This window comes from Puma concolor, chromosome C2 (assembly GCF_028749965.1).
Source record: "Puma concolor isolate L17-30 chromosome C2, mPumCon1.1.hap2, whole genome shotgun sequence".
Classification (NCBI taxonomy): Eukaryota; Metazoa; Chordata; class Mammalia; order Carnivora; family Felidae; genus Puma; species Puma concolor.
The window spans coordinates 97,183,800-97,198,596 of NC_141675.1; the positions used below are offsets into that span (position 1 = coordinate 97,183,800).

A 14,797-nucleotide genomic window follows, 5' to 3' on the forward strand; every position below is an offset into this window, starting at 1 on the left:
CAGAGGGGATTCACGGGACTCATCTTGGATACCTTCTTCTTACCCATTTCACGTATCCAGTTACTCAACAATTCCTTTTGACTCTTCCTTTATATCTCAGAAATTTATCCTTTTTCTCCACCCTCACTTTATTATCTTTTTTATTTATTTATTTATTTTTTTCCTTTTATTTGTGACAGAGAGCATGAGTAGGGCAGGGGCAGAGAGAAAGGGAGACAGAATCCAAAGCAGGCTCCATGCTGTCAGTGCAAAGGCTGACATGGGGCTTGGACCCAAACCCATGAACCCAGATACCGTGAGATCATGACCTGAGCTGAAGTCAGAGGCCCAACCAACTGAGCCATCCAGGCGCCCCTCCACCCTCACGTTAAAATCATTACCTTTAAAGCCTGAGTTACTGAGACAGTACCCTAACTGGGCAGTATCCCTCCATTTTATACAAGTATTACACCGAATGCCACTTTTAAGACCTTGCTCAAGAGAATAAAATGCTTCTCGTTTGCTAACATACTAAGTTTAGATTTCATTCATCCTGTCTTCTAAGACTCTTTATCATCCATCTCCTCTCTCTTCATCCAAGTGAGCTTTATACTGCTCCCCAGAAGGGATCCTTACTGGTCAGCGGTAATTTCTTCCCTTCCCTACTGGCTTACTCCAAGATGTTGGCTCCTAATTTGACATTCTTCCCTCTGGTTTGACCTCCTGAACTTTATTCCACACTCCTTTCCAATCATTAACATCCCAAACTTCCTTAAGGACCCAATCCCCAAGTACTTTGTTCTCAGATGAATTCTTTTTTAGGATAGAGCTCATTACCATCTCTTTCAGAAAACATTCCCTCACATCTAAATTAGGTAATCTCCTTTATGGGACACAGTACCATGAGAGCATTTTCCCAGTTCATACTTACTGTCATTGTCTAACCATTTGTATCTCTTTTCAGAGCTGAGAGAAGGGATCTCTCCCTGTACTTCTTTGTGACTTCTGTGCCTAGTATCCTGACTGACAAGTAGACGGTTGAAGTGTTCTCCACATGTTTGAATTTCTTTGCATTTAGAGCAATTTTCTCAAAATTTCAGAGTTGTTTACTATTTTTTCATCATTGTCCAATCTATTTGCTGATCTTCTTTTCCTAAGAAGGTTTATTTTTTGTTTTTATTACTGAGGAAGCTTATAATAGAGTCCATAGTGAATGGTTCCCACAGATCTTTCAGAATAGCTACTTACAGAGAAGTGATCAGTAAATTCTTGTTATTTAATTAAATAACCAAACTATTGTTAATAATATCATAAACCAAAAATAACGTAAACCAAATTGATAGGAGTGGAAAGAAGTTGCAAATCATCATTTAGTATTGTTTCTTAATAATAAGGTCATTGTTTTTGTCCCCCAAAAATAATTTCACTCATTTGCTATGTGCATGAAAATAGGTACGAGAATTAGGCTGTCTCACATTAGCTGATGAATAAAAATTATGTATTTTAAGAAATGATTGATCACAAGTTTCCTTTCATTTCCTTATTGTCTTCCTCTCTGATTGCACATGTTGTCTTATACTCCTTCTTGTTCATTTAGTACTGTCAGATCCACATCTTTATATCTTCATATCGGTTTTTCTATCTTCCTACTTCCCCAAATTACCTAGTCCTTATATCCACACTAGATATTTTCTACAATAAGCCCTAACTATAACCTATTTTTCCTGAAACAGCAAGTATTCCTCATATCAGCTGGTTCTCTTTGTTTCCAAACCTCACAAAAGGCTTCTAAAGCCACTTACCAACCTGATTTCTAGTCTAAGATCAATACTCTGTCATGCTTTCTTGCAATAGAAAAAGATAACACCACTGAAGAAAAGGACTCTAATTTTGATTTTGCTACTGAAAAAAAAATCCTGTGTGAAAAGTTTAACTGATAAATTGTTGTTGGATATAGGTATTGGAAATATTTACCAAGTGTATTGGATGTTGTCTATGTTTTGGAATTGTCTGTATTGCCTATATTTGTTTACATCTGTATATATGTATTATATAAAATTTCTGTTATTTCTCTGGTATTTCTCTATTCCTGACCCATATCTATCACCTGTATAAAAACTTTTTTTTAAAGAAGTACATTATGTTGATGGTGTAAGCTACATTTTCTTCTGTGTGATAAGATGATTTAATGGATTAAGATTATGTAAATTACTTTTTTAATTTTAATTTTAGATCTCTTAATTTACTTTTGCAGTTGTTGACTGGATGGCCCTTATCTTTTGTCAGTAAAAAACAAGAGTTAATAAAGGATTCTTCAATTTGAGAAAAAAAAAAAAATGAAAAGAGGCAAAACATCTTCTCTTTATATTTTGCCAAAGAGAGATTTACTGGGTTTAGGAAACTTCCCTTCGGAAGTTGGAATTTACCAGTCACACACAAATATCAATTATATTTATTGCTATTTTTTTTCTTCCAAGAGAGTGGGACTACCCATTAAGAATGGAGATAACTTTGGAGAGTAGGATATTGAGTGAGTAGCCAGAGAACTGTAGCACACAGTCTATGGAGAGCATATAGGGAAAAAGAAAAGAGTGTCCCATGCAGTTACTGGGTGAGGAATTCCACACCAATTCTTCTGCTGACACAATGTATAATGCCCTGGAATCTCTGAAACTCATCTTAAATCTTGCCCATGGTTCTAGACCCTGAAGGCTAGACAGATCACAAATCTATTAGGTAGTTAGGGGTTGGTTTTTGCCTTATTATCTAGTTGTTCAATTGATGTACCTGCCTTTTATTTTTTATTTCTTACTTGTTTGTCAGATTAACCTACCTATGGACTGTTCTGATGCAGTGCAATGTGGATCTAGCCCTAGAGAAATGGGCATTTCTAATCCCCAGCCCAGCATACTTATGTAAATGTTTCATCTGTGGTGTAGAGGATTAATACCCTGACACTATTAAGCAAGCAGAATCGTACAATAGACAGAGTACTGTTTTGAGAGTTTTCCTCTCTGAATATTGTGAATGATCCTAAATAACTTAAACTCTAGGTTTCCATGTTTTAGCTATAAAATGGAGGGATTGAACAAGGAGACCTTCTGGGGCTAGCTTTCAGTGTGCAATGCTGTTAATTACATATACTTCCTGATTTTCCTCTAATTTGTTTCATTTCTTATGAGAGCTTAATGGGTTGGAGTCGAAGTGTTTTTCTGATAAGTGGGGTGATAATACTTGCATTGTTTATCCCAAAGTGTTATACTGCAGATAAAATATGAAATTGTGTATGTCATTAAGCATTATGAAATGCAAGTTTCTATACTTGTGTATAACATTTAATATTGTACATTTCCATCTCTACTATTACTCTGCTTTGAAAGACCCAAGATACTTCAGTGTGCAACCAGCAGAGGGAGACAAGTTCAGATTATATTTCTTCTTGAAACACAAAATGAGTTGTTATGTGCTCATGCACTTTTAAAAATTAAAATGAAGTTCATATTATTGGCAAATATGTCACTAGCATAGTGCTATAGTTTCATATTGAAGTTACAAAATCAAATGAGAGAAAGAAAGATAAAACACAAGAAAAATATGGGGGGGGGAAATTTTGATTTCTGGGCTTACTTTATTATAGAACTCAGAGATAGTACTCCCATGAAACATGTCATATTCCTGTGACAACTTCCTAAACATGTCCATCTGGAGGTACAGACTATTTGAGTACCAATTTAGGAACCAGTTCAGAATTCTAAAAGTAGAATTTCCAAATTTCCTCTGAAACTAGTTTCTTAACTCAACTTTCTCATTTTATCAGCCTGGACTTGGAGGAGGAAAAAAAATACACACACACATATACATACATTCATACAAGGGTTGGGGGGGTGCAGAATGAATTTTCCATATCAAATTAGTTGACAAGTCGTATCAGTCCCTCTCTGAATTTCCTCTAAAAGTCTCCACCTCTTTTTTCTTTCCACTGTCCTTGTCTTGTGACCTGCTTTTATCATTTCTTGCCTGTTCTATTTCAGAGACATTATAACTGGTCTTCCCTGACTTTGACTTGCCACAGTCTATCTTCCACTACACTGCCAGTTAGCTATCTTCTTAAAACACAAGTCTGATTATGTCATTTGCTTACGCAAAGCCTTTTTTAATGGCTCCTTTTTGCATATAGAATAAAGCCAAACTCATTAGCTTGCCTGCTAAGACCCTCATTGGCCCCAACTTACAAAAAACAAAACAAAAAAAATCATTTTTTATTCTGACTTTATCCATGTCTACCTACACATCCGTTCCTACAACACACCTTCCCCACTAATGTAAAGTCTCTGAAGGAAGGTCTTCATGCCTCATCATTGTTAGAAAGCAACAATGTATAGTATGAATAATGCTTATCCCTTTCTCAACTGTTTCCAGCAACTTTGTTAGTCTTCTAATTAGTCACTCTCCTTCATCTTCCTTCTAACCTCTAATTTCTCCATGCCACAATAATCTCCCTAAATGTTCGGATCTCATCTCAGTCCTTCACAATCTAAAGTAGCTTTCCAAATAGGAGATGAGGTGAAGTGGGATTTTACATTCAAGCATGTACAATTCCCCATCATGTAGCGTTTCTCTTCAGCTTTCTTTATCTCCTCCTGCCTGCTAGTCAGGTAAGTCTTCCTACATTTCCATTCTTTATTTCAGGCTGGTTCTCATGGCCATCTTTTGCATCCTTTGTCATCCTCCATCCATTGCCTTCCTCCAGTCTCATCTTATATATCTTCCAAGGGTTACTTACAATACCATTGTCTCCAAGAAGCCTCTTTCTTGATTATCTTTTCCGAACTACCATTGTGTTTTGATTTTGTTCCTCATAGTTTATTACCTAGTTGTTCACTGGCTATCTTATTCTGTTTCTTATATGTTTACCTGTTTTCTCTATCTGGGTTTTGAGTCCCTGAATTATTATTATTTTGCAGTACTGCTCAGCACCAGAGGAGATTGGGCATATATGTTGATCAATTTTGGTCCTCCTCTGTAATGGAGTGCAGCTTTGAAAGGCTTACCTTATATTGTATAGTGTATAACAATTGTATAGTGTATAACAATGATGTTTGGTCCTTCTTTAGGAGGAGCTTTGAATGGCATTCTCCTCATCATATTCCTTGGGGCAGAGTGTCAGTTTTGTACATTACTGTTTTTCAAAAGCTTAGTACCTGTTATATGGTAGGTCTCGAAAAAATTGCTTATTTTAGGGAATTGCTTTTTTACATAGATAGCAACACCATTGATGAGACACATCTTAGGAATTCTCTTCCTCTCACTCAGGCAGTGCTCCTATGTTTATTACTAACAGAAGAGTTCTGAGAATATGATTTACAGATAGGAAAGGAAGATACTTGTAAGCAGCCAAACTTCTGGGACATTTTGAATAATATAATGACCTAACACTAGACTTGCCCTGCAGCTCAATATTGTCAGTAAACTCTTGAGAAAACATATTAGTGTTATTTACATGATTTATAGCCTCAAGATATTTAACTAGGCATTTCATTTAGATTTAGCAGGATAACTATTGCCTGCTAAATAAATATAGATATGTAAGAAAATATTTAGCAAAGTTTAGCAATTAAATGGCATCTGTTCATCTTGTTTGGTACTTCTTAATCTGTAGCAAAACATTTTCTCATACTGACATTTAATTAACATATAATAAACATATTAAGGGTGAGCAGTTTATACCTGAAGAAAAGCACCAACTGGGACACAGTTTTGTTTTGTTTTGTTTTCTTTTCTTTTCTTTTTTCTTTTTTTCTTGACTAGCTGGTATCAATGACAGTCTGCTTGGCATTCTGTCAGTTCTTATTTGATGAGTGGGGACTTCCTGCAAGGGAACACCAGAATTGAACTAGTACAGCAAGGGAGAATGCTGGTAGGTTGGAAATACTGATGACTTGTGATAGAACATAGCCTTTTGGGGAAGGGTCTTCCCATTATGAGCAGGTGTAGTTAACTCAATCTTTCCTCCATTTCTGTTGCGACCCCCCAGGCCAAGCCAGTTGCCACTAGATGACAAACGTTTGTCTTCATTTGTCTCCTTGCTTCCACTATTACACTTCTAGAATCCATTCTTCATATGGCATTTGGAGCATTTCCTAAAATATAAATCAGATTATGTCAATCCCTTGCTTTAAATCTTTTACTGATCATTCACGTCACTAGAATAAAATCTAAATTCTTACTTTGAAATCTTTCCATTATGACCCCTCCTCAATTTCTAATCTCATTGTTTTCTCTGGCTACCTCCTACAACATACACATAAACTACATTTCTGGTTTATTATTCTTGTTTTGTTTCCTCATGCATGGTATACCCATCTCTGCCTCAGAACCTCTGCACATGCCCTTTCTTTTACCTAGAAAACTCTTCTTGCAGATATTTGCTTGTCTGCTTCCTTGGATTTAGGACATACGTTCCCCTCACCATATCTTTAGGCCACTTTCTCTGTATCATACATACTTTTCTCCATAGCATTTAGTCTCCACAGTAATCTTAGTATGTATTTATTTGTTTAGGGTCTAGTTCTCCATCAAGGATGTAAGCGCTATGAGAACAGAGTCTTGGTCTGTCTTGCTTTACTATCATATAAATAAACACCATGTGAATGAGTGAATGAATGATTGAATGAATCATAAAGCTACTGGGCATGTCAGAGTACAGAACTGCAGTCTTCCTGCCTCCAGTCTTCCTCATGTCTTCTTGGCCTATTTCCTGATTGTAGGAATACAAGTCACTACAGTAACCACAAATAGAGTATATGGTTGTCTGATTATCTGCCTGTACTAACATCTTTGTATACTAAGGATGCTGCTACCCCCATCTTTCCAGATGTTGCAGCGTTCTTCCCGCATGTGAGGGATAGGTAAAAGAATAATAGTAATGCAGATGCAGCATTGCTTGGCAATTGCCACCTCCTTGGACATGGTGACAGAGTGGACAATTTAGAAAAGAGGAGGTTCTAAGGGATAGTACATGTCTGTGAAATAATAAGGCATACATGTGAGAGTAAGTTTTCTGGTGTGGGAGGACCCAAGCAGCAGCTCAAGAACCTAAAAGACGTTAGGAAAACTTGGAAAGATAAAGCATTGATACCTACCAAAACAGAATGAATGAGCAAAGAAGACCAATATGGTAACAATATGGCATGAAGAAAAAGCAAACCATTAAAGAGCAATTTTAATTATGCAGAGTACAGATAGAGCACTTTACATCACTGAGGGTTCTGTAGTAAGGATTGAACAGTATTTAACTGACTTGAAGCTGATTGATTTTGTTAGGCAGTGAGACACATGTGGATGACGCTACCATATTCAAAGGAGCCAGATTCCAAAGGAAATTCACACGAGATAGTGTCATGCTTATGTACATAAACTGAGATACTTGAATATTGCTAAATTACGATGAAATCATTGAAAATGTCATAGCAAGAATCCTAAGGAGAAGTATTAACAGTTCTGCATTTCTAGTTCATATGGAAATGCTAATTCCAGTTATGAAAGTGAAGTACAGGCATGGCATTATTATGATTAAGACCTTACAACTGTAGAAATGTAGAGTGGTATATTAATAATATTATAGACATGTTTGGCATAAAATATAAGCAATGTAACTAAATAAGGTGTACATTCTAGGCTGCATCTGGATTTCCTGTGAGCCTGTTACTTTACAAAGCTAAACAGAAGAATAAACCTTTCATGCTTCTTAGGGTGCTCAGATGATAGCCAGTTTTTGTTTTTCCTACAGCATTTGTCCCTGGAGAGTGCCAGAATCTTCTAAAGCCTCTTTTAGATGGCAGTATGTTATTTTAAAGTAGTAGTTAAGATCATCTTACTTGGGTGATGATGGCTGTTTCACATGGCTAACAGCCATACTTGCCTCACAAATAACCTGAAAGTATGTTCATTTTTGCCAGACCTCTTGGAAGAATGCATATAGTGGTATACAGAAAAATAGCCTGAATAAATTTCAGTAACTCATCTATTTGTTTCTTTCTTCACATTTCTTAAGAAAGCAAACAGAGGAGTTAATATTGGAATAGATTTGGTGGAGTGACCATTAGGATGAGATATGTTACTATAGTGTGTGTGTGTGTGTGTGTGTGTGTGTGTGTGTGTGTGTATACATAAAATATTGGGTTTATTAGAATTTATTAGATCTCAGTGAGAGATCCTGGAGGTCAGAAAACCAGAAGGAATCCACAACAGAGTAAAAAGGGGAAAAACTCAGAGAGAAGATAAAGTTGAAATGGAAGTCAATGGCACAGCCACAAACAGATTTATTATTTTGTAAATGATGGGATAAGCCTCGTGCATGGGCTTGGGCAACCAGTAATTCCTCTATTCTCACATTCATCTCTTACAGAGTGCTGCCCCTGTGCCAAAAGTTCAGGCAGAAAGTTGTATTTGAAGTGCCTCCTGGATGTAAATGATAAATATGAAACAATTAACTTATATAATAAACTTCATGGTTTTGAAATTCTTCAAAAATCCAGTATAAGCTATAAATCTAAATTAGAGAATTTTTAAAATATAGTATTCTTTTTGTGTGTTAATTCCAGTGAACACAGTAAGTCACTTTAGTTTAACAAAAGTAGCCAATAAATGGATTTCAAGGAAAATATTTTTTAAAACATTTATTGCATTATATCATTTATTTTGATATAAAATTGTACTTACAATTTTATCCTCTTAGGTTAGACATGTGTATTCCATTTCTGATTATAATCATGATTAACTTATGTACTTTCCTCAGAGTGATTGTAGTGAAAAACTGCAGATTTGACTGATTTGCTATAAATTCCATATTCCTGTCACTTTGGTGTGGAAGATTTTGAAACCCAGTATGTTAATCTCTATGTCCCATGTTAGGATCAGATGAGTCCTACTGGTAATTTGAGATTACTTGTATAGATGTTAGTCAGCAACCCCTGTAAGGCATCTCCTGCAAAGCTTATGCTCCCACCCCACCATACTTCCTGCTTGCCCTGGAAAAACCTCTTTGTTTCTTAATTCAAAGTGTAACCTACTGATTCAAAAGGATATTGATACTCTTGGTATATCTGATCCTTCTGCTCAGAGTTTCTAGTTCTCATGGTGGGGGTAGCACACCATTTACCTGGCATCATCAATGGAAATAGATGTTCTAGTGGCCCCGGTCCTTTGGGTGTTTCTTGTCTTCCTCCTGACATTGGAGAAACACCAATTCCTGTAATAAGATGTTCTACCTAAGCCTATCCTTCATCTCTAAATGCTCAAAAGAAACCCATTGGGGATGTGTTAAACCTATTGGTGGGGTTAAGGGGATTGTTGGTGCTCTTTTCCCTGCAATCTTTGCCGAGAGTTGTGTAATCCATGCATTTCCATTTGGCATTTGAAGTTCATTTTCCCATTGATACTGGGAACCACAGAGTTATGGGTTTTGCAGTTCATCTGATCACTTGGGTTAATAATTTTTTTGTGGCAAAATGCATTCCAAGTTTTAAACAGTTGAGTTACAAATTAGTGGTGGAACATCACTGCCTTATTACCTAGGCACCATTGTAGTAGGAAACACTCAAAAAACACAAAATTTTCCTTACTTTCTTCACATAATCTGTTAGGGTGTATCTATCTTTCAAAGTGATAAAATTCAGCAGATTAATTCTTTGAATTCTGGAGGTACAAGGCAGGTGTCAGCCCGGTAAGTGCCTCGTTAAGGCTAGTACTCTGGTGGGACTTGATAAGAATTCCTAAACATATTCTTGCATCCACCCCATGCCCTTGTCTAATCCTTTGTGTAACTAAGAAGGTGGACTTATATGTGTGTATATATACTTAATATACCTGGAATATGTAGAAAAACATGTATAAGAATCTGGAAATACTTGAAGCTTTCACACAGGAGAAATGGTACCCTAAAGACAGGAGTAGGAAAGGTAACCACAGTTGGCTCTGCAGTATTTTCTACAGCTCGATTTTTGCATCATGTGAATGACTTAATGATTCAAATTAATAAAATTTAAATAGAAAAAAAAAAGAAAAAGAAAAAGTCCTTGGCTGGTCCACTCCTATCTTTTATCCTCAGCATCAGCACTGAGGGAGATAGCTAACAGTGTGAGGGTGTCACATGAGTGACTAACAGTGTTAGCCCCTAAGGTCCTTATCACTTGGCTTGACTCCCTGAGTGGAAGGAATGACAAATGATGGTAACCTGTCTGCCATTCATAGGAGTGTTGTCCGTAGCCTCAGTGTGGTCCGCAAATGAGAAGCTCTCTGATATACAAATCTCTTTCCCTACTTATGAACATTTTGAGAAGCAGGTGCCTGTAGCAAGCCAGGTAGCAAGAGCAGCATGACATCTAGACAGTAATCCTTAGTACCATTTGTCATGCGTGGGACTGAGTGAGGGTTTCCTGGAGAGTGAGGTTGATTTAGGGATTGGGGATCAGCTGCTGAGGCTGGCACTTGGAAAAGACAAACCAGGCATTCACACTCCAGACCACTCAATACCAGCATTGTCTCCAATCCATCTTTCATAAGGGGGCTCCAAGAAGGGGAGGGGGGTAAAGGAAGGAGAGAAAATAAACCTTTTTAATCGTGTAAGAGAAAGTGCAGGGGAGAGGAAAGAATGGAAAATATGTGAGCATAAGAAGCCAGTGGCCAGGAATATTAAGTTTTGAAACCAACTTTGGCTTCTAATCTTTGCCTCCCCTGGCAAGTTCCTCCTCTGTTTTACATTGCCCATCTCATCTTTGGGCACGGGTCCCCCTCCACTCCCCATGCTTTCTTATCCCTCTCTGCCTCACTCCCTTGTCTGTCAAGGCTTGCCTTCTGCTTGCCTTCTCTTTCCCGGGCTCCTTTTCCGTCCATCTCTCCCGTTTCCCTGTTCTTTCCCACACTCTTTCTCCCGTGCTTTCACAGCCTGAGTCCCTCTCCTTCTCCCCTTTCTCTAGCACAGTACATCCAAGCTCCATTCCCTCTTCTTAAGGAAATCAGCCAGGCCTCAGATGGAGCTGTTGTCCTGACAACCTAAAGGCGCATCGGGCTTTCACCGAGGCTGGCTGCTGCTGAAGGGGGCAGTTGTGCAAAGCGAGGGGCCAGGCCGGAGGGAGGGCGGAGGGGATGACGTGGAGGGGCTGTTGAAATCCGCGGGGGGCGGGGGAGGTGCGAGCAGAGGGGAGGGACTGGAGGGAGAAACAGGAAAGGGAGGAGGGGGGGGTGGAGGGAGACTCCGGGCTGCTGCCGCCGCTGTGTGGGTTTCTTTACACTCGCTGGCAGGCTGGGTGCCGGCTCCCTCGCCCGCCCGCCTGGGAAAGTGGGTTAGGGAGGGCAGGAGCTCAGCTCAGACGCTGGCAAAGGAGCATCCAGCCCCGGGCAGGCCCGAGAAGAGCACTTCCTTGGGCGGCTTTCTCCTCATCTTTCCTGGAGGGGTTTATATTTGTACTCTCTCCTTTTAAATTTTGTTCCTTTGACTTTTCCCCCTTCCGCTGGGGTTTTACGAGGGCTTTGTTAAGTCTTAGAGGGAGGACACCCTGAGCCAGGCAAAGAGAGAGGGAAAGTGGCGAGGTGCTCAGACTGGCCAAGCCCGTTCCGCCCTGGCCGTTGATGAAAGCCCCGTGTTTGTAAAGCCCCCTCGGCGTGAGCAGCACGCACACACCCTCCAGAGTACGCGGGGACCTGCACCTCGGCGTGGCCACCATGGTCGGCAGAGTTCAGCCTGATCGGAAACAGTTGCCGCTGGTCCTACTGAGATTGCTCTGCCTTCTTCCCACAGGACTGCCTGTTCGCAGCGTGGATTTTAACCGAGGCACGGACAACATCACCGTGAGGCAGGGGGACACGGCCATCCTCAGGTAGGGCTTTCGGGCAACTTTTAGGCTGTGTGCGCGCGCGGGAGTGTGTGTGTGTGTGTGTGTGTGTGTGTGTGTGTGTGTGTGTGTGTGTTTCAACTCCAGCTTCTGATGCTGCAGGCTTGCGTGTGTGTGTGAGTGTGCATGTGCATGCACACGCACCTTTTACTGCATGGCCCAGGTATCTGCCAACAAATTTCAGAGGAATTCTGCTTCCAGTCAAGGACCAGCAATGTTGCTTAAATGTGTTTGGTTTCTCAGGACCTCAGTTCTCTTACCAAGAGAGCCTAACTTCGCCTATGGTGTTAGTGACGCTTGGGCAGTGTTCTTGCTTTTGTAATTTTAGATGCTTTGCACTTAAGAGTTTTGTTGGGGTTCCTTAACCAGGAAAGAGGAGTTGTTGAATTATGGCTCTCAGAGAGTGGTACACAGTACTGCATTCTCTGTGCTGTGTTCTGTGTGTGTGTGTGTGTGTGTGAAGACAGAGAGAGAGACAGAGAGAGAGAGAGAGAGAGGGAGAGAGAATATGCACATCAAGGCTCTCCCTCTGCCCCAGCAGTAGTCTGGACTGGAGACTTTCTGTAAGGATCTTCTAATTGACACCGAGAGCAATAAATCAATATTAGAACTTTGGTTGGTTACTGAGCCTTTTCTGGAAAGTGGATAGAAATCAACACATGAATGAAGAGAAGAAAAAGAAAAAGGAACTTGCCAAATTGCTGATTTTTAAGAATTGGAGTATGAAGCACAAAGGTTAGGCAGGAATTAACCTGGTGTAAAATGGGTATTTCAGATTGATTGTTGACCTTCCAGTCCTATCTCTGTGCAGCTGTGCCAAACTCTGAAATATAATTTAGGATTGAAATTTGGAAAGGAAGAGTCCCAGTCCTTGGGAGTTTGACCCCTATAAGGGACAGCAAGCTAGAGACACTCAAATGGAGCCTAGCCATCATTCTATTTCTAAAAAAGCATCAAGCTTCTTCTCCTATGTTCCTGTTCTCTCTGCCCCTCCTCTACCCCCTGCACATACCCCTTGTCCTTTTTCCTAGCTTTCTTAAATTTCTTTTAAGAAAGAAAGAAAGAAAGAAAGAAAGAAAGAAAGAAAGAAAGAAAGAAGACAAACAAAAACGTTTTCCTTGGAGACCCTTTAAAATCTCATTTTGTCCAAATGAAATGCCCCAGTGTCAGTCTGTCCATACAGTTAATATTGCTTGTTGTGGCAATAAAAACCAGTACACAATAGAAAATAAACCTATAATCTGTGTGCAAGGAGCTGATAGTGCATAAACCCTGGGGCATCAGGGAGCAGTTCTCCAGCAGAGCTGCCTAGAGCAGCAAAGTTTTCTTTCCATTTCTCAGAAATAAATTTGGTTGGCTGTCACAGTGTCCTGCTTTGGGATCTCCAGCCTTGTTATAGAGGAATGTGTATGTGTTGTCTGCATTGTGTTGTGTTGTGTGTGTGTGTGTGTGTGTGTGTGTTGCTGCAGATTGTAAAAACTAAGAAAATCCTAATGTGTGAGTGCTGCTTTCTTCGTTTCCTGAGCATTGGATGATTATGAATCCCAGAGATCCTACTATCCAAAGCAGATTTTCCCTACCAGCTTTCCAGCCCCGCAAACCTGCCTGTGTGATTTATCCACATGGAGTAATAAGATTTATAGAGTAATTTATCTGTTTGCAAAGGGATTTGGACATGATGCAGAAGATGTTTTTTGCAAACACATAAGCATGCCATCTCAACTGCTAACGTTGATACTCCCTAACGTCATTGACTCTTTACCAGGGAAGCATTCTATATAAATTTGTGCTATCCCCTGAAGGATTTGCTTTTGCTGATTATAAGACTGAATATGGGAAAAGTGAATATCCTGGATGTCTAAGTTTTTACTTAAATGTCCATGAACTTTGTTAAGTCAGCATCACCTATATCTTAAAGTATAGTTATCAAAGAGTTATCTATAGTTATCTATAGTTAACTACAGTTAAACTATAGTTATCAAAGAGTAAACATGTAAATGTTAATTCAGAGGTGAAAAGATATTCTTATATTTTCATATAAGCCTAGGCATAGAAGTCTGTGTTTTTGAGAGGCATCTTACTACCTAAATATCTGCATACGATGTCGATGTGTTTCTGTGTGCCTATGGATTAAAAGAAATGGAGTTTTTAAGTATTACACTTTAGTAGACATTATAGCATTGGAAATGGGGTGGTGAGAAATGAGAATAAATATAGAAACAGTTATTCACTGGGAAAGAGAAGATAGATAAACAGAGCATGCAGAGAAGTCACCTGTGGGAGTCAATTGCTTTTCCAGACCTCACCTAATATGCCCTCTTTTTTCTTTCTTTTGCCTTGGACAAGCCTTTTATTTCTGGGTTGGTGGAGCTCTATCAGAAGTAACTATGAAGAGAGTTTCCTTTGTTTTCTTAGGTGACCTTCTTCTAAATCTCTTTAACTGAGCCCAGTAAGCTTTGTGGGTCAGTTTCCTGGTGAAGAATGGTTTTCTTGCGTTCTGTTTACAAGTCTAGCCTGGGAAAGGCTTGCTTCTACTTTATTTGTGACATTTTACTGGGAGCATGAGCTTTTAGGGGAGGAGAGGAAGGAGAACTTGATTCATTGGAAGCCACAGTAGATGTTTGGCACTGAGAAACCAAAAAGGCAAGGAGAAAAAACAAAACAGAACAGAACAAAAAAAACCTCTCTCAGTGAATCTGTGGCCCTGAATAATCTGAAATGGCAATAGGACACAAGGAAGGTTTGTAATTCTGGTGGTCCAGTGACAGGAGTTTGGCTGCTTGTCCCTAAAACATTTACCTTTACTGCCTTACTTCCATGAAAAAAAAAAAAAAAAAAAAACAGTGTCTCTTTGGGGAATTGATGTTCATTTTTTGTATAATTATACAAAATAGGAGATGTATGCTAGTCTTGGGAGTCTTGCTCTG

General features: G+C 39.3%; 1 protein-coding gene across 6 annotated transcripts in view; it reads left to right on the forward strand.

Moving 5' to 3' along the window:
* Positions 1-14,797, forward strand: part of LSAMP (limbic system associated membrane protein) — a 922,095-nt gene that overhangs the window by 222,502 nt on the left and 684,796 nt on the right. For 4 of the 6 annotated variants that reach the window (XM_086675372.1, XM_086675373.1, XM_086675374.1 and 1 more), the window contains exon 3: positions 11,777-11,855. In XM_086675372.1, the coding sequence (XP_086531498.1) occupies positions 11,777-11,855 (79 nt within the window). Of the gene's footprint in view, positions 1-11,267; positions 11,856-14,797 lie in introns of those variants that run through there. The other 2 variants (XM_025913696.2, XM_025913697.2) reach the window with 1 other exon arrangement.